At 38.4% G+C, this 21,247-nt stretch overlaps 1 protein-coding gene across 2 annotated transcripts in view; it reads left to right on the top strand.

Annotated features, from left to right (window-relative positions):
- Positions 1-21,247, top strand: part of rasgef1a.S (RasGEF domain family member 1A S homeolog) — a 155,749-nt gene that overhangs the window by 91,925 nt on the left and 42,577 nt on the right. Inside the window, exon 1 of one of the 2 annotated variants that reach the window (XM_018239471.2) lies at positions 18,824-19,101. The exons of the other annotated variant lie outside the window; for it this stretch is intronic. Coding sequence (XP_018094960.1) covers positions 19,096-19,101 — 6 coding nt within the window. The 5' untranslated portion in view covers positions 18,824-19,095. Of the gene's footprint in view, positions 1-18,823; positions 19,102-21,247 lie in introns of those variants that run through there. 2 annotated transcript variants of the gene reach the window in all.

Raw genomic sequence — 21,247 nt, 5'->3', positions numbered from 1 at the left:
TGCTGGGTGATGTTGTGATGGCTGATTATATTAATGTCTTTACAAGTGAATTGGATGATTTCTTTAAGAAGCAAAATATCAAAGGATATTCTGATACTAAAATCTACAATAGCTATTGGTACATAGAGGGGCAATCCGTGGGCTGCTGCCGCCTGAGGCAGCAACCCCGATGCCGCCCCCTCTCCCGATCCGTGCTTAAAAGTTTAGCATTGGAGCTGGTCAAAAGGGGCGGTATCGCTAGTGAAATGAGCACATACTGCGCTTTCTGCACTAGCAGAGCCGAATTTCCAGTTTAAATACCGGAAATTCGGCTCTTAAAGTTACAGGAGGCGGCTTTTTGCTGCCCCTTGTAACTGCCCGTTCACTGCCGCCTGAGGCAAGGTGGCCAGTATCATTCCTATATTATAGTGTCACCCATTTTATTGGGTAGTCAGGCTTGAGTAAGTAAGCAGTGGGTGATGCCTGGGTAATGAATTTAGCAGAACAATGTTGTAAGGTAGCAATTCTAACCACTGCACCACCATGCATAATGAAGCATTGCTTTATTTAATAAATGGGATTGTAGCAGTCCACCCTAAAAAGTAAGGTGGCCAATATGTGGTGTCTAGTTATTTAGTTGAGTTTGTTTGACAACACTTTCTATTTTATATACAGGCATAGGGCCTGTTATCCAGAATGCTTGGGACCTGGGGTTTTACTATTACAGATCTTAAACATTAAATAAACATTTAAATAAATCCAATATGACTGTTTCACTTTCAATGGGAATTAATTATATCTTAGTTTGGATCAAATGCAAGGTACTGTTTTATTATTATTACAGAGAAATTATTTAAAATTGGGAGAAAATACCTTACCTATTACCTTACCAATTGCAATACCTTACCTATTGTATGCATAAGTACTTTATAAATATGTAAGCCTCCTGCAGTGTACCAAACCTTGATTTTATGCACAGAAAAGCAAACACAGGGCACTATATGTCATTATTATTTTAATATATATGGAAACTGCAAAGTGTTAAAAACAGAGTAGGATAATAACCTGAAATATACTGTACACAATAGCTAACCTAATATGTGTACAAATTAGCAGCATCAAGTTACAGTGCCACAATCAGAAACCATCTGCTGAACTGACTGCATTTAAAATAAATTGCAATTAATTCAGTTCCTCTAGTTGGATTTTCTAGGCGTGCTCCTTAATTTTTTCGGTAACAATACACCAAGCAATAGCTCACACTCAGTTTGCTGCTGCCAAACTGATCTACTTGATTATGGATCTCCAACCTTTTGTACATTTTCAGCCATATTCAAATGTAAAGAATTGGGAAGCAATACAAGCATGAAAAATGTTCATGGATGGCACAAAAAAGGGCTGTGATTGGTCATTTGGTAGCCCCTATGTGGACTGGCAGAATATAGGAGGCTCTGTTTGGCAGTATGCCTGGTATTTATGCAACCAAAATTTGCCTCCAAGCCAGGAATTAAAAAATAAGCTCCTTTTTTGAGGCCACTGGAAGCAACATATTGCTCACAAGCCACTAGTTTCTGACCACTGTTAACTTAATGCTGGCCATTCCTCAGGCACGCAATCTATGTCTATTTCCACTCCTACTCATAGACAGTTCAGCTTTCAGATTTACATTAGAATGTTCAACAGCCAGCCTTTTCCTTTTTTAAAAATGAGTTGAATTGCTGCTGAAAACTTATACAATAGATTAGTTCTAAATTGCAAAAAAATATATGGTCAGCCACAGCAGTCATTGCTAACCGAACCTAAAAGACACATGGGTTTCACAGTGGGTACATTTTTATATAGTAGACAAAATACTCAGCAACTTGGAAAAAAATTATGAAAGCAACAATTTTTCTTTAGTTTCTCATGAGATGAAAGAAGAAGTGGCCAAGAATTGTTTGTAATGGGTTTACTTTTTTTCAAGCTGATGTCTGCTAAACACAATTTTACATATAAGAGATTGCAGCAAATGCTTAAAAATCTTCAAATTGCAATTAAGAAGCAGTTTACTGCTCGCTGCTTTCGTCATAATTTCATTTTTTTTACCCTTTAAGATTATCCTGCATTCCTTTTTTGGTTAGTACCCAGACAGCCCCTTAGCAAGGTGCATTGAATATATATGGATGGGAAACTGTTCCCTTAATCAACACTTCCAGAGGCACATAATCAACACATGTTTCTTAATTTCAGATATCTTTAATAGCTTTGTAGATGTAATCATAGCAGCCATATACCAAAATGGCAATTATACTTTGGATTAGCATAAGTTACAACTGATGAAAGAAAAACTGTTGGGATAATTTAAGGTTATACTTAGAAGTATTAGAACTGCTCAGAGATATAAAGAAACTTTATTTAAAGCTTCCATGTTTCCATGTTGAGGGACAGACCAACTATGGGGCCTATTTATTTTGCTGTGTAAAGGGAATGTCTGACTATTCTAATACGATGTAAAAAAGCTGTTTAATATAAATGGCTAATTTATCAAGGTTTGTACACCATCCAAAAGCTGGATCTGCACCAGTTTTCTTTGCTACTTCAGACCTTGCATAATCCATGAAAGTCTCTTAAAATTGAAGAGCCAAGCAAGTTCTGGTGGAAGTCACTCTAATAAATACCATGTAAAAAGCTGTGATGGATGATCATTGTATTTTCCCACAGCATCTCTAAGCAGCTGCTTAAAGTTATGTCAGATTTGCACATGGATGTTTTTGGTTGCTGCAAAACAGTACAAAACGTATGCAATTTTTACACAGCATAATAAATAGATCCCTATGTGTTCTTGGCCAGACTGTATTTAAAATGATGATGTTCTATCCAGGCAGAGAGGCAAAAAAAACAGTGCTGCTGTTGGCCAATGGGCCTCCAGTTAGACAGACAGAGGTGTTTGAAGAACATATCTATCAAGTACTAACAACATAAACTCATTCAAATTATTTTATCTGTTTGATAAATACATTCTCATCAGTAACAGTTCCAGTGACCACTTTCAGACTCACGCAACACATACTCTATATTGCACCAGCAAATCTTTCCTCAATCTATCTTTACAGAGTATACAGATGAACGGATGCAATAATACTGTACTAATACTGCAACTCAAGAACATGCTAGAACACACCTAAACTACATGTGCCGAGCTGAAAAGAATGAGTGTAGTAGAGGCAGACCCCTAAACCCTAGCAATAGTCCGCTATAATTTTGCCATAGATACAGGCCTAAGGTACTACTGGTAAAGGCTTTGCTCCTCTATAACAAATCCAAAGTATATTGCAATTCTATCTTTTAAAATAGATGGAGCTAAGAAACATGATACATTATTACATCCATTGTACTGAGAGTGTTCCTGTATAATACAATGTGCTATGTCAAGCAAAAAATACCAGATTAAAGCATGCTCCATCTTTAGTTCTTTTACAGAGTTTCCTTTAAATACTGTGGTTCACTGCTTTGGCATTTTATTCTCTTATGGTGCTCATGTGGGATTTCTTAGTGGGTCTCAAGTTTTTGCAGTGGTATGAGGGGATGTGTAAGAACTGATATTCTCAGCTGAGTAGCAGTATTCTTGATCTAAAAGTCTGTCAAAATCCCTAGAAAATTTCTGACATATCACACAGGTATGGGATCTATTATTCAGAATGTATGCAGCTTAGTTAGGATTGATTACAAGGTACTGTTTTATTTTTACAGAGAAAAAGGAAATCATTTTTGAAAATGAGAATGAATTACTCTAGTCTAGGGGAGATGACTTTCCTGTAATTTGGAGTTTTCCAGATATAGGCTTTCTAAATGAGGGAACGTATACCTTAATTCTATTTGACAAGGCCAGTGAACATTGTTTTTCACCTATGAACTGCTTCCTTATTAATAATATATGTGGTTAATGCTGCCACAGTACTGGGGAATAGTATCTATGACAAACTCATTTTTATGGACCAAAATTTTAAGCATTTTAATTTAAAACATTCTTAAATTGCTTTTTTGAGGTCCCACCAATTTATAATGCTTTGAAATGAATGCATTTTCCTGATTTTGCATAATATTTACGCAGACATTACATTGCCCTGATTTTCCCAAAAATAGTTGTCCTCTGTGATTATTATTATATGTGAAATTAAGAGGTTTAAAATAACCAGATGCATATTTTGTCTCTAAATAGTCAATTCCAATTATTTTACACCTCATACAGTCATCTGCAAGTCAATTATTGCTTTAGGTTGTGCATGTGACTGAGGTGCCCTGCACATGCTGTTGCATAGTGTAACATTAATATTACACTGCTTAAACCTTGCCAATATCACAGTAAATATTGTAAAACAGACTTTTGTTCTTATATCCTTTGAATACTTGAAGGATAAGTTGCTTAAACACATTTTTCTGATTTTTCCTGGTCCACTGAAAAACATAACCTATTGTATACCTCCTTGCTTTTTCTATTGCATTATGTTTCTCCAGATATTCTGTAAATCGGCCACTTTGTTTCCCAAATTACTTAAATTCTCCCTAGTAACCTCCTCAAATGCACACTTAAAGAACGGCTCCAAACCTGTGGAATTCATTACCTCACAACAACACATATTCCTGTACCCTGCAGAGTTTCAAATCTTCCCATAAAATGTAAGTTGTGTGAAGCTTACACACTAACCTATTAACTTCTAACAGCTCCCTTACAAAAGTCCCCAATTCCCACAATAGCACACCAGCCTTCACACAATACATCCTGTTGATCCAATATTTCCTTGCAGTTATAACACTTACATCAGTATTTCTTCAACATACAGCTACATATTTTATACTTTTTTGTCTCACTTATCCCCACCCTATAGATTATAAACCCTTGTAAGCAGATCCCTCATTACATACTGCATTGGTTAAGCTGTCAATTAGTATGTACCATTATGTACAGCACACACACAGTGTCATTTACCATTAAAATTATCAATAGTCTGTTGAAAATATTGTGTTCACCAGAAGCATAATTTAAAGTCACTTTAGGCCTTTTTTAAAAGATACTGGGGTTTTTTAAGTGACCAATTCAATGTATAAATATCAAATAAATATAAATGAAAAACACGCAGCAAGGTGGTAAAAAAGGTTCCTCATTGTAACTTTAATATATAACAAGCATAACTATCCTAAGAAGTACAAAACAAAAATAAATGGGAAGCAACTAGAGAAAGATACAAATGATTCAGATTGGCTCTAGGTGACTTTTCATTGACAAGCTTAATTACTTCTGATTTTTATACACATTCATGAATCTCAAACTCATTTTTCTTTAATCTATATTACATTATTCTGCAGGTTGTCTTAATATAGTGACATCTGTTACACCATATGGTACACTTCTTGTAGCTCTGATATTATATCTATTGATTTAGGATCATGTTATTTCACCATAATTTATCTGTGGGATGTCATACATTATGGGGTTATTTATCAAAGGTTGAATTTTAGAATAATGTGAATTTTTTTTAAATTGGTAAATTTAAAATTTACTATTCAAACCTTAATAGCTCTGACCCATGGGGCAGATTTAACGTGTGGTGTAAAAAACCGCCAAATAAGTGGCCACACAGTGGCAGGCAACACCATGTAAAAAATGTAGTTAAAAATTGTGTAATTTTTTTATGCCTTTTTTATAAACAATTCTCGCTGTAAATTACTAAAAAAGGTCTGAAGCAATGTAAAATAATGGCGGCAAATGAAGTCTTCGCATTGCGTAAAATAAAACAAAAAAAAATTGACAATTCTGTACTTCCTAAATTGTGGCAAAAGTTTGGGGAAGTCCTGTCTGAGTAAGTAATTAGGCTAGTTCCAGACGATACAAATTCTCTGCTGGCTGCCTGGCTGCTCCCCTTCACTTTTGTAGGCAGGGCAGATTTTACAGCCAAATGTAAAATGTCCCATTTCAGTGCCGAAATACACCCGAGCAGAGAAAATGCTTCCGCATGCAGGCAGATTTACCAATTTAAAAAAATTCACATTATTCTAAAATTCGACCTTTGATAAATAACATTTTGCAGTTTGAGTGGCAGCGGGGAGTAGATCTCGGCCTGCATTTCCACAAATGTCTGGCCCTAGCATAAACCCTGTGAACCAAGTAAGGTCCATTTAAAATTGTTTTGTTACGTTGCAAATGGAATAACTTGAATAAAGCTTTGACCTCAACCCAGATGAACACCTGGATGAAATGGAAGTCGATGTCAGCCAGGCATGATCAACAAACTGTCACGATCGGCACCCTGAATCCAGAACCCAAGATAAGCTCCTTGGTCTCGGCTCTTGCTTCCGCCTATAACAGCTGCTTTTCACGTCGGGAGGAGTCCTCGGCTAATCGGATGCCACAGGGCTTATTTAAGAGAACGGTTCTGGACGAGCAAAGGGGGCACGATCGTCTCACCAAGGATACTGGAAGGAAGAACACAACTTGGAAGGCAGGCCAGACGATACAGCGTGGAACAGGCAGGCCGAGCCAGCACAAGCAGAGTAGAATTAGTCAGACAGGCCGGAATCAGGATTGGAAAGCGTAGAATAGTCAGACAGGCATAGCAAGGGTCAATAACCAGAGGATCTATAGGAATCAAAAAGGAATAGCACCAGGAACAATCTAATTAAACCTAACAACGGGCGATGTGCTGTAAAGTGAATTCCCCTTAAATAACATTTGAAAATCACACCATTGTGCAATGATGTCATCACGCCAGCGTCAATGCGCCGTGACGTCATCACTTCGGCGCATAAATTCGGAAGCGCAAGGCCACACGTGCCATAGGGAAACCGGCGCTGAAGGGGACAGGACGCATGCAGCGGGCGTCCCTGCCAAAGGCATGGCGGGCGCCCCCGCATGCCGAGGGTAAACCACTGGCCCTCAGTTCCCAACCACCTACATATGAGTAGAAGTAAATATTCTCGGAAATGTATGTTACAACATGTATAGAAAAGGTTGTTTTACCACAAAGTGTGGGCCAATAGGTCATGATGAATCGTAATGTTATATTGACCAGAAATCCATAGTTTGGGGTATGTATTGCACATGGCACAACAGCAATTATTGTTTGAATGGTGGATTGATAAATGTATCTATATAAATATACAGGCAAGGTACACACATGTTAACAGATAATTCATGTTAACAGGTGTTAGCAACCATGCAACAAGAGTAGAAAACCCACTCAGAGAATATGAATATATTAAAACATTATTAATGTCCATTAGGTAATTCTATCACGCTATGTCAAGTCCCTAACTGTCGATGTTGGTGAACCTTTGACTTATTGTCCTCTCTCCTGATGCTGTGGCTGTTTGCAGTTCCTTTAAAGGGGTTATTCACCTTCTAAACACTTTTTTCAGTTCAGTTGTTTTCAGATTCCCCAGAAATAAAGACTTTTTTCAATTACCTTCCATTATTTATTTTTTACTGTTTTTCCAAAATCTAAGTTTAATGTTCCTGTCTCTGGTGTTTCAGTCTGGCAGCTCAGTAATTTATGTGCAGACTCTAATCCAAATGTATCAATTTAGAACAGTTTACAGGGTCTGCGACCCCCCCTTCCAGATCTGCTTTAGAAGGTGAAAATGACACTTTACTTTTTATATATATTAGAAAAAACAGTGACACAGAAAATAGAAAGTCATCGAAAAAAGTTGTTATTTCTGGTGACCTATCTGAAAACAACCAGTTGTTTGAAGGTGAATAACCCCTTTAACAGTCTCAACTAGATGGAGTACAAGGAGTAAATAAGCACTCAGACTGGCTTTCCAGATATTATATCTGATGACCTGTGGGCATGTGTGCCACAACCACAGATATACAGAGGTATCAGTACACCGTAGATTTCTGAGATTCTCTGTGAGTGTGTAAGGGCTCTTCTTACACATTAGTTCTGCGTTTAACATATGTTTAAACTCAGATTTAAGTACAGCTAAATGCATTCTCTAATTTATTCCATTATATTCTGAATGGCTGTACTCATAAGCATTCTGAGTTGCAGTTTACCATTTGCCTTTCTTTGTGTTTCTTTAGACGCAGCATGCTCAATTTTCTTGTGCTTGATGTGCGTTCAGCTATTAGTAGAATAGAAGGTTGCTATATATGCGGTTTTTTTTCGTACTTCACATGTGTTTGAAAAACACCAAAAAAAACGCATGTAAGAGCCCTAAAAGCAGTGTCATATATACCATTCCCTCTAATTTTTTGAGAGTGTGCTAATGGATACCCATTTTAAATACCTCCGATCAGCAGTCTGTACAGGAAGTCGGTAAGGGTGCAATAAAGGACATTTTCTTTCCTGGAAAAAGTTACATAAATGGCAAAAAATTATTATCAGTCACATATATTCTGATTTGTTTTTTGACCAAAAAAGAAAATAAATAAAGTTTCAGAGAAGAAGCACCTCCCCCCCAAATCATGTGCATAAAAACTAGTCTACTCATAAAGGAGCAGATAATAAAATGTATCTTTTATGGTAAAGTCTATAAAATTACAATGACAAAGAGATTAAACCAATGAAATTAAAGCAAAGGAAAGCTGTGGGACTATGTAAAGAGATAAGCTGTCGGCTGGCATTATGTACTATGTTTCTGTGCCCAGAGTACTGCAGCACTACAATTTATGTGCCTTTACAGATTTGTCTCAATGGGGCTCATTTATCAACACTGGGCAAATTTGCCCATGGGCAGTTACCCAAAGCAACCAATCAGCGATTAGCTTTTTAAAGCCAGCTGCAAGTTGAATAATGAATGCATCAATCTGATTGGTTGTCATGGGTTATTGCCCATGGGCAAATTTGCCCAATGTTGATAAATAACCCTCAATATGTCTCATGTGGTTCTGCCCTATTGGTTATTCCTGGTGAATGCTGGAAGGTGTCAGTAAAGCAAGCTTTACCACACACCATTCAGAATATGATGCCAAGATGACAGGAAATACATGACAGAAAGTCTCCCTTTTTTGTTTGTAGGCTGTGCCATAATGGCCAGAAAAAGCTTTAATGGATGTATGGTCTGTATCTGTAAGAACAGGCAGTGCTAGTATTGGTGGTCTGTTTATGTGAGGGTCTTGCCTGGTGGTCTGGTGGGGGTGCGACGGGGACAACCGCCATGTCCACTCTCTTCGGTACTGTCTTGCTGATGAGCCTTCTCTTCCGTGTTCGCGATCCTCGATGGTCTTTGGCTATATTTGGCACATTTGGGCGTGACGTCATGGTTTGGTGTGAAGTTCAAATATGTTAAGGGGTCTTGGGCTATTTCTCTTTGTCCAATGTAAAGGTCTATTCATTGGTTCCTGGGTGTTATTCTAAGGGGCAGATTTACTAAAGGGTGAATTGTCGCCAGCGACTGCTTCGCACCCATCACTACACTTCGTCATGCGCAAATGCGCTCAGAAAAAGCTAATTCACTAAAATGCAGAGTTTTGTCATGGGTGCTGAGCGCTGTTGACTTTTCACTAGAGTTAGTTCGGCAATGCGAGCATTTAATAGTGAAGATGCGCTAGCAATCATTTCGGCCTAGCGAAACTTCGCTAGGGATCTTGCGCTCAGGTCACTTTGCATAGGGTGGCAAATTTAAATTAGTATGAATGTCTTTATGTTAAATGTTGGTGCATATACTTACAAATTACACTTATTAATACACATGTCCAGGGAACCTTAATAAATTATTCTAATGCCCTACACATGTGCCTACTGTAAAATTAATGTTCCATATGTTTGCAAATGTATGGGGAAAACCGGTTACCCAAAAAAAGTTTGTTAGGTCTTTTGCAGGCAATCAGGCTGAAAAAAGTAAAAGAAGCCAGCGTTTTTTTGGACTTCGATGCATTTTTGGCTCACAGAAATAATGTAAGTGACAGGAGATTGAGGAAGATCTAGCTACTTTAATGCACTTCGCCTGGTCTAAGGTGGTGAAGGCAACTCTGGTGAAAGAGGTAACATTCAGTATAATTCTCACTTTGCCGAGTAACTACCGTATACCAGAGTGAAAAGTCGACTGACGGTAGAGTGTGAATGACCGCTAGTGCAATTCTCTTTCTCTAGCGAATTGGTGCCTGCGCACGTTAGTAAATCGGTGATGTCCCTGCAGGCGTTAGCCACTTCTCTCTTTAGTAAATCTGCCCCTAAGTGTTCCTGATCTGTTCCTGACCTTGTCTAGTCCGCTGCCCATCCTAACCATTGCTCATATTAACTACTCTATTGAATTCCTGCTTTGTGTGTTCATACTGCCTCTCCTGACATGCTTCTCGATCTCCATTTAGTTACTATGTTCAGTTCCCTTACCGGCCAAGAATTCTATACCTGGTCTTATAACGCTAAGACCTGACGGCACGCAAGTAAAGGAGGGCTCCACCTGAAGCAAAAGGTGGCTGTTTAAGGCAGAAGAGTGGGCCGCAACCAGGACCTTGGAATTAGTTCTGGGTGTGGGTCTCCATCTGTAACAGTTTAATTCTGATTCTGATATTTAATATAAAGAAAATGTGAAGCTTGTTGAAGCTGATGTGTCATTGGGAAGAGGGTGTTCAAAAACGGGTCTGCTTCATTCTGGCACGGAAAAAAATAATGCTTAATGCAATTGAGAAGGCTGTCTCTACAGCTGCTTGTCACTGTGAGAAAGGGGCCATTCTGTGGTATGGTACACTTGTTTCTCCTGTACTGATGTGCAAGGTTTTTTTCTCCCAGTGATACTGAAGTGCAATAAAACTTCCACATCAGTTTTAGGGTCAGACTTGGGGGCCGGAGGCCCAGCAGGGCTTCAGTTCCAGGGCCCCCCGCTGCTGTGCACTCCTGCCCTTCTGCCTCAGCTGCGTGTGCGTGGAAGTGTGCACACGCACTGTGTTATTCAGCCCTCTGGCCCTTCTTCAAAATTGTTCATGGCAGGAAGAGGAACCACAGGATGCACCGAGTTTTCTCCCAGTGTCCCGCCAGCCCAGTCCGACCCTCAGTGTCCCGCCAGACCAGTCTGACCCTGGTCAGTTTCATTGTGGGATACACTATGAAGATACAAACAATTTGACAGTACTTCAATCTCATGTCTTAAAGCTAAAACAAAAAAATCAATCTGAGCATATTTTTAGGCAGTTATTATAATTTCTTTAGCTTGCAGCTAATAATATTGTTCCTGAAAATCAGCTCTACCACTCATTTGGAGAGGCCTGCATTTTTCTGCCTCATCAACAGCAGTAAAAAAATTTCCACTGAGCAAACACAATGGCTCAGCTCCCCTCTGTGTCATTTGCGGGATGTAATTGCAGAGCTGCGCAGCTTTTAGAGGTTAAAAATAACCTGATTTTGGGTGGGGAGCGCCAGTGTTTGGAAGGGGAAGTAAACAGCATACAATGTAAAGATGCTGTTACCATGGAAACTGTCTGTAAAGGCGTCATGAGATGCTAGAACTGGGGTGCTTCTAGCAAAGCTATTAACATTTTCGATACCAATAAAAATTGCAGTGCGGTCTTGTTTGCAGGATACTCTCTATGTGACTAGCTAACAAATGTTTTTTTTACAGGGAGGCCCATTTATCAAAGTCAAATTTCGAATTAATTTGAATTTTTTTAAATTCAAATATACTCACAATTCGACTGGAAGGTTTTTTAAGAAAAAATGTGAATGTCTAATATTCGATCGAATGATTCCGACCCGAAAATTTGAGTTGTATTAGATTCATATTCTCCAAATGGCTCAATGAACCTCTACCATTGACTTGTACATGATGGGAGAATTTATTCGGCAGGCACAAATTTGCTGCAAATTTTTTTTGATGCCGGCCTATTCTGAAGCCGACGACAATTAAAGGTGCCCATTGACTTTAATGTGCGTCGGAATTGGCGCCGGCGTCAAAATTCACCCATCACTACCCATTAGGATCAAAATGTGTCCATGTAGAAGGGCACTGATTATCACCTACATAATCCAACTCTCTCTATCCCTCCTTGATGCTTATTCACAGCATTCCTTTAACTACTGGCCTCCCAATGCCTAATTTAAAAGTTTTTTCCATTTCAGCTATGAGCACCCCAAATCAAATTTTGACCTGGAAAAAACTTACTGTTAGACGAAAGTAACTTGTTCAATAACTAGTGTATTATCTACAATATCATGAAAACAAATCAACAGAAGAAACTCTAAAATATCTAATTCAAGAACAAAATTAGATTTTTTTGATGAGGTGGTATAAATGTATTAGGTGAACACAATGTTCCCAAAAAACCCAACTCACTACTTAAATTAGCTGACTGGTTTTATTTCAGAATTCTTTTGAGGCAGTGCAATAAAAGTCGCAACGTTTGCAGGTGCAGTAATTCTTAACGAGCAATGAGATATTTGCGTTTAAGAATGTGAACAGTATATGCTTACTGCTGATTGGTTGCTATTACTGCAGAGACCAGTTGCAAACTTTGTATGTATTAAGTATTATACACACCCACACACACTAGAGTGATAAAGATAAATTCTGCTCACTACAGCCTAACTACTGTTTGTTTACTTTCCTGTACATAGTGTTAGCATGGTAGAAATAATACTTGATCAAAATAGCAAAATAATAACAGAAAGCAAGAAATGGCAGTGAATGCTAACTATGAAACCATTTTGGAAATTTTAGTGCTTTTTTTCTGCTAGAATTCCCCTACAACTGTCACGAGGGAATTAGATTAGCATTTAATAGAATTGTAGTTCTTCTTTCCTCAAAAGATAGCCTGCCAGAAGCGAAAGTAGCCCCCTCCTTTTTTTCTTGCTCGCCCCCATATTTCCCTCCCCTTGTCACTCTTTGAGCAAAAAAAAAAAACCCCTGTGAAATCCCATACTTATTACAGATGTGCCATTAACACCTAGCCTGTTATGGAAATAATAAAGATTTTGTTCATACTACATTTCTAGCAGTAGGGAGGGTTGGCATTCAGGAGCATATGTTTTGACTGCAAATGCATTCTGTTTTATGCCCTTATCAGCTTGCCTTTTGTGGGATCTGACAAAGTCTAATATTATTTATAAGTGTAAATTTTGGGTCACAACTTTGAAGGTCAGTATTCATAGACTATTTTCACATTGGAGCTGAGAAAAATGCAAACACTAGTGACTCAGCCATGGGAAATATTGCTTATGCCAGTAATGTGAGTCACTTTGGACTTGAATAATGAATCATGTACATTATAGACATCTGTTTATGTCCTTTCAACTATCAGTTTTTGTAAAGGGCAGATTCACCGTTTGATACCTTTTAACAGTGCATGATAAATAACAACTTGGAACTGATTAGCATTCTTTTTTTTTCTGCTGCATTTTATATGTTTTGTTCTCAGTTTTAAATTAATATTTTGACTCCCTTACAACACCTGCAGCTCCTCCCTCAAAATTATAATAGTACTAGCCATAGCTCCAGAAATCAGTATTTGCAATATTTAACCTCCTCCCTACTCCAAGGGCATCGAAGGTGAAACCTAGGGATGCAGCAGTAGTGTAATAGTTATGACTGAATGACAAATAGGATATATATTGGACTGTAGTGGGACATGATGGGGTTGTAGAAGAGATGTATAAGGGGAGTGGTATAGAAGTCTTTAATTTATTTAAAGAAAAGGCGTCCTGGGTAGTCAGAATGAGCAATACCTGTTTCAGTGAGGTGTAAAAACTTCCCTCCCTACAACATTTTAGCATGCAAGAGACAAGTGAAATAAAAAATAAAATAAATGAATACTAATTGCAAATTGTCTCAGAATAGCAATGCCTACATCATACTAAAGGTTAATTCATTTAAAGGTGAATTAATCCTTTAAAGAAGTATGTTTGTTAATAAATCTAATTCATTCTTAAGTGTGAATTACTAGGGTTAGGGTTGTTATTGGTAATTGCTGCTATCAAAGTCATATAATACATGCCAGAATTATCTATGTATTTCATGCTTTTCTCCTGTGTCTTACACTCCTGCTCTGTTACTGGAGCTGCTCACTATATATTTTTTGTGCAAACTAACTTTTACAAATTCAATTAGACATTAGTAGATATAATAACAGAAGGCTCAAATGAAAAAAACATCTAAAATCAAACCTAAATAAAAAACTGTAAAATGAAAAATATTGCAAATATAATATATACATAATATCTATTTTAGGAAAAAATTAAAATACAGTAAAATGTCTCAAGGTGAACATACCCTTTTCCCTTTTTTCCACAGAATATTCACACAAGATCTGATGAATCACCGACTAATAATAAATACCACTCATGATACAGTATGCATAGATAACTTGTTCTAGGCAGTTCTTTTGCTTTGCCAAACTCTTGATCAAACTCTTTTTATTTATTCCAGTTTGTTTGCATGTATGCATGTTTATTTATATTTTCTTTATTTATTTATTTATACAGCACTTTATATGTAGCAAATAAATCAGATAATCACAAGAACATATAGGGGCAGATGTATCAAGGGTCGAATTTCGAGGGGTTAAATCCCTCGAAATTCGACTGGGGAATAGAATCGAATAGGGACTTCGGGCGAATTTACACGCTGGCGAATAGTCGAATGAGTGAATAGTCGAGCGATCCAATATTCTATCGAAGGATTTTCATTCGACCGAATGATCGATCGAATGCCTTTTTATTCGATCAAAAACTTAGAAAAAAAGCCTATAAGACTTTCCCATAGGCTTTTGAAGCAATTCAGTAGGTTTAATCTGGCGAAGTAGGCAGTGGAATGATTTTTAAAAGAGGCAGTACTTCGACTATTGAATGGGCGAATAGTCGCAGCGTTTTTTCGCTCAATCTATTCGAATCAGTCTACTCAGGCGAATTTACACCAATTCGATAGTCGAGGAGCACAAAAAACTCTTTTTTTTCCCCTCTATTCATTCACCCGAGCTTAGTGAATGTGCCCCATACAGTATGTGTGCATAATTTGCAAAGGAGTAAGGAGTTATTTGTAAATGTAATCTGCTATTAAAATCCTGGTGGTTACTTTTTAAACAAGGTTGCAAAATCCAGTCTCCTCAAACAAGGCAGGTCTGTCAATTTGTTTTCTTGTATTACATTGTTTCAACAGCCACAGCCACCAGGGCAGAGAATAGAAAACAACAGACAAACACTATTTTTCGATAATTCAGATCCAAACTTTGATTATTAGTGATAAAATGGAATCTATGGAAGACAGCCTTTCCATGATCTGGAGCTTTCTGGTTACAAATAACAAAAATACAATTAACTTAAAAGCCATAGAAAATGTGTAATGAATGTTGCTTAGAATTATATTTTATTTTATTTTTCTAGATAAACCTGATGGTCTTCACAGACTTCATAAGGTCAGAATCAGACCTGGAGGCAGGATTGTTTTCACAGAATTCTTAATGGGGCAATATAGGGGCAGATTTACTAATAGGGGAAGTGGCAGGCCATGCTAGCATCCCCTGGGCAACAGATCAAATATCCTGATATTGAAACCCTTTACATTGCAACTATCAGTTCATTTTGTAGCAAAATTATAAAGATGAAAAAAGACCTGAGTGGTGCACAATAAATGAAGGTCTCTGTTGCATTTGTGGAGGAGTGAAAAAACAATTGAATGTAAAAGCAATTGCTCAAACATGACCCCTCATAACTGCACTGACTATACTAATACTTACTGTAAATCAAGGAAGTGCAATCTACAGAACATCTTATGCCTTTCATGTCTCTAAACATTTGCACAAGCAATTACTTAAGGATTTACGTAAGTGGGCAGAGGCACAAAACATGTGTGGCTTATACCGGATTGCACTTCTTTCAATAATGACGTTTTTGGTCTTGTCTTGGGGTTCCAGATTACATGTCTGTCCATCATTTACTTTTTTAGACATGTCACCTTGGCTGTCAGATAGGGCTGTAAAGCACTGACAGCTGCAACTATGGCTGCTTGCAGGAAATTTTCCATGGGGTGTGGGGGCAAAGTCTTGAGCCAAAAGCAACCTGTTTTACTAGCCTAACCCTGTATACAATAACTAGGTGCTAAGGTTATATCAGGTCTAAGGCATGATTTGTAGGAATATAATAAAAATGTCTTGCACTATGTATAACACAATAATGGGGGAATGTAGTATAATAAAAGTCAGTAATGAAAAAATATTTGCAATGTGAAACTGTATGCCATTGTACAAAAAATGTTTATTTGTGTGAATTTAACTTTTACAAACCTGGAAACTGTTTAGCAGCCTCTTCCGACAGTGGAAGAAGGTTTGCAAATTTTATAATTTGAGCCAGTTTGCAGCTCATATAATAAAAGTTCTTATTGAAAAGTTAAAAAGATTACAACACATTCAAGCACAAAAATGTGCAATTAAAATCACAATGCCCAATTAAAATTAGCAATTTTATAAGTTCTTTATCATTTAGGAAAAAGGCTCCATCCAAGACCTACTGTATTAGTCATGGCATTCTAATTTCCCTGTTATTCTGGCACCAGTACTTACATTTCAGCATACACATCAGGTCTGGACTGAGATTCAAAATAGGCCCTGGCATTTCAGCTACACAGAGGCCCAAACAGCACCTCACCAGACCACTAAATAGTACCTGTCTATGGCAATTTACAGCAGCCCCTCTGGCATTTGCCAGAACCCACAGATTGCCAGTCCGGGCCTGATACACATAATAGTTCAGATGAGAAAAAATCTGCATAACTTGTCACTGGTGTTTCAGGCAGTAGGGAAAGAAAAGAATGTAGATTCCAATCCTTTGTTGCGCGAGAAAAAAAATGGTTCCCGCTTATAGTGAACAGAGGATCGTGGGTCTCAAAAGCAGGTATGGCTGTCTATTGAAAAATGTACAACTTTATTCATAAAAGTTGCAAAGCGAAAAATAATTTCTACAAATAATAATATATGTTTGTATATCATAATATTCTTCAATAGATTGTTATTGCATTGTGAATTTTAACTGCGCATTGCACACTTTTAAGGGATGCTTGAGGGTGTTGTAATCTTTTAGAGCAAGCATAACAACTTTTTTAGTAAGACATTTCATTATACAGTATACACTGCGCACTGGTGCAAATGAAACATTCACAATATTTCTTCCACTGCCATAAGTGGTCGCTAAACTGTTTCTGGGTTCACAAAAGCTATATTAAATTTGCACAAATTAAAATTTGTTATGCAAAGGCATAAATTTGCATTACCGACTTTTAATACATTCCCCTATAAGAGAAGTGATAGGTAATGCTGCCCTCTAAACCAAGAAGAGAGCAGCATCAGGAGGCACAGCAGAATCATGAAACAAGGCTGCATCTCCTTATGCTCCCTAACTTGCATTTCTGAATATCATGCACGCTACGGATAGGGGATAGGGGATGTGAGAGTGGATATGCTGTGCCCTTCTACCCGTCCCTAATAATGCAGTCAGAGCTGTATTCTAGCGTTGAGCGGCTGTGTTCAAAAAAGAGTGTAGAGGCCTAAAACTATTTACACAATGCAGCAGGGCTGGGCCAAGCTAACTGGGTGCCCTAGACATCCTGGCCGGCCATGTAACCCCATTGCACTGTAGCAGAGGAGAGAATGGGAAGGGAGAGCAGCAGACGGAAGGGGTGGTGGAGGGGGTTACTGAAGGGGGTGAGTAGTTGGAAAAAGTGTTTATGTACTGGCAGGATGGCCCAGTGTGCTGTTGTTACACCCCTGGTATATATGAAAGTATGTATGTAGAAGAATGGCTAGCAACTAGTTGTGTGTGTATATATATATATATATATATATATATATATATATATATATATATATATATATATACTCATGTTTTAAGTATCCTTTTTATTAACTGTATGCCACCATTTTTGTCATGTGATGGGCAGATTATTTGATATACTGCATAGGAGCTACATTATATTTATTTAATAAGAAGCAAGCTGGGCCCATAAAATCACCTAAAGCAGAGATTATTAACTTCTAGATCCACTTGCTGTTTCCGGTGGTTCTCAGTGATCCCCTTTAATAAGGTGATTTTTTTTCTACAATATAAACATAAAAATAATTAATTTAACTCCTAGGCAGAATTCTGATCCACATGCCAACTGTGATGCCTCAGTTTGACAGCCCTGCCATAGGTTATCAAGCAGAAGTAGAATGGTAAAAACTAGAAAATTTCTATTGTTTTACTATAAAATTTGAATTGTTAGTGGGAAAAAAATCAGAAAAATTCTAAAATACTCCATCTTCAACCTGTCGAGGTTCTGTAGAAGTCAATGGCAGAGGTCCTATTTGCAATTTGAAGATATTGTCTGCACTGTAAAATCATCTGAACATTTCGGCTTCTCCACCGATTTCCACCGACTTTTCAGGCATCAAATCCGAAAATTTCAGATCCCAAGAAGTGGTTTTCATTCAAGAATCCGAAAAAGTTATGGTTTTTGTCGATCTGATATTTTCTGGGGTTTTTTAATGATAAATAACCCACATGGATTCCAGTTTGGTCGGATTTTTTTTTTGTATTAATTAATCAGAAAAATTAAAATTTTTGTAAATAACCCCATGAGAAATGCTTTCAGGTTCAAATGCCACTGTGCCTACAGTATAAGGGCTGAGCTTCCTCACTATAATGAAGCATGTAATTCCCTGTCTGAAATGCTTGGTGTTACCTCTTGCCTGTCTGAGGAATGTGTCTGAGCAGAATTGCTAATTGCAGTGGTTGTTTCCCCTAAAAGCCCACCCTCCTCCCACCATGTGCACCTCTGCCTCATGTTGCTGCTGTTTGTGCAGTACCAGGAGGAGGAGGAGTTTCACTGCCTTGTCTAACCTGTTGTGTGGCTAGGGATTTCCTAAAAGGCTGAGCAGGCGGGACTAAATGAAACAGTCAGGCTGCTTGGAGCTTTTATTCTAACACAGCAAGTACAAGTGAGCTGTGCTCTCACTGCAATAACGTCCGGCTTGGTCACAGGCAGAAGAGGACAGAGATATCCACATCCTTTCTGGGTTATAAGGAAGCTGTTCATAGCGTGGCTGGAGGGAAGAGAGACAGCACTGGGATAATGCTACTGGGAGTCTAAAGTCTTCGCTACCAAGGCAACGCACCCCTCTTAAATTCCTGTCTTCTGGCTATAACGTCTGGCTGCCTTCATGTGCATGGTGCAGAAATGAGGGTAAGGCCCTTTATCCTACAATCCTGGTATATTATTATTATTATAGGAGGTACATTAGGGATGTTGTTCATGTAGGTACTCTCTGTTGTACTTACACAGCAGCTGGAGGCATAAATGTTGGACCCTTTTGGGCATCACCTTAATGCACCAAGGCTTGAGCCTTACAATAGACAAGGGTTTATATAAGTGGCTTCAGATCTACAGAGAGTACTGGAGAGCATGGAGACGAGTCAGTTGATGATACCCTACTTTTATTCAAATAGGAGATGTTGGTGACCCCACTAATAGTAACCAAGAAATGAAAGGAGGTGCATTTCTTACCCCCAGAGTTTTTCCCTCTGGTAGGGCAAGAATAAGTGCTGATTCTCTGCCCCCCTTCTGATAACATTGCGGCTCTCCCTGGCAGCTGCTGCAGTCCTGAAACATGCTAGACTGTATCTGTTCTTCTGAGACTGACTCACAGTATGGTCACGTGATGATGTGTGTGAGTGGAGAAAGGGTGTTAGAATATGCTTCTGGATCAGTATGGGGCAGAAGGGGCTACATCTGCTCTGTTTTTTGTGTATGTGAGAAAGACTGAGTGTGAGTCTGCTTGCATGTGACTTTGTGAGTTAATATTATTGTGCAGTTAAAGGGGAGCTTGGGTACCTATGGCTACTGCACCAAGGGAACCAACCGAATTACTATCTGAGCTATCTTATTGTGTTCGGAGACGGTAGGTGTTATTGTTGGCTTGGTTGTTAATTGATTTCTATAAAATCTCTTATGTCCTGAATCAGTCCTCCAATTGATTGGTTCCTCTGCCCATTGATTTGCTGTTGTTATCCTGTTTGCCAGTCCAGCGGCTGCTTGATTTTGGTGTATCAGGTGCTTAAATTGTAAAGATGAAAATGAACCCCCTTCTTGAGTGTTATTAAAAGTTCCTTCTCCTGCTAAGGAGAGTTTGTGAGTGCTGAAGTTCAACAGCAGCCTGAGGAAATGTGGATGTGACTTTTTTCAGGTACAATGTATAAGGACAAGGAAAGTTAGACTGAAGAAGTAAGCTAGAAATGTTGCACATTGTGTTTTGGGCTTCTGTGCCAGCCCAAGGCAACCACAGTCCTTTAGCAGTAAAGATCTGTGTCTCCAAAGATGCTCCAGTAGCTCCCCCAGGGGCGATCCTGGCCTCTCGGCCCCCCCCTCCCCCAGAAATTCACTCTTAAAGTACCAGGAGCAGCATTTTGAGGCGACAGCCTCAACTCGCCTCATTGGCGAAGCACCCCTGAGCTCCCCGTCTTCTTTTCTGCAGATTCAATGCACATGCTCTGTGCTGCTGTCACTTACTGAGCTTAGGGACTGATATAGGACACACAGAATATAAATGTCGCAATAAAAGGCTGATTAGTAATTAATACAGATAATTACCAGTGTAACTAGCATCAGAATTTAACGCCGGCATCAAAAACGAGACGCTGGCGCAGTTTCGCTAATTTTTCGCAGTTTCAGTGAAGCAAAACACCCCAAATTCGCCTATCACTAGCTTTCATGTCATTAACTCTGCTTTCTGTGGTTCTGTGAATTGTATGTATGCTATAGATACTATTAAAATACACAAAAGCTATGAATATCTTGTAAATTATATCCTTATAAACGGTGAGTTCTGATGTCATCAGTTATAAACGGTGAGTTCTGATGTCATTTCTGTCACATGACTCACTGAAATTTGTGTAATATAATAAATAAAGTACCCCCAGTTGCAAAATATGAGGATATTAGAAGTTACCTCGAAGTTCCATGACTTGTATAAAAACACTCGGCCTACGGCCTCGTACTTTTATATGGTCATGAAACGCCTTGGTAACTTATAATATCCTTATATTTTACAAGAGGGGGTACTTTATTCACTATATAACTGTTTTCAAACTGCAGCAATCAGAGCTTTGCTGGCACTGCCCTATCAGCCCCTGGATATTCACTATAGAGCCACAGGAACATTTTCTATGTTACTAGCTAATTAATATACAGTATGTGACAGCGGAGGCTTACTAAGATAGTTAGGCATAGCTTTGCCATGGAGGAACATACTTGCTCTGTTTTACATGTAAATGGGAAATGTATTTTTCCTGCATAAAAATTTTATATTTTTGTTATATGTATGATGTGCTAA

The sequence above is a fragment of the Xenopus laevis genome, chromosome 7S, assembly GCF_017654675.1.
Source record: "Xenopus laevis strain J_2021 chromosome 7S, Xenopus_laevis_v10.1, whole genome shotgun sequence".
Taxonomy (NCBI): Eukaryota; Metazoa; Chordata; class Amphibia; order Anura; family Pipidae; genus Xenopus; species Xenopus laevis.
The sequence above is the reverse complement of the archived record's forward strand: the minus strand, read 5'-3'. Positions and strand labels throughout refer to the sequence as shown.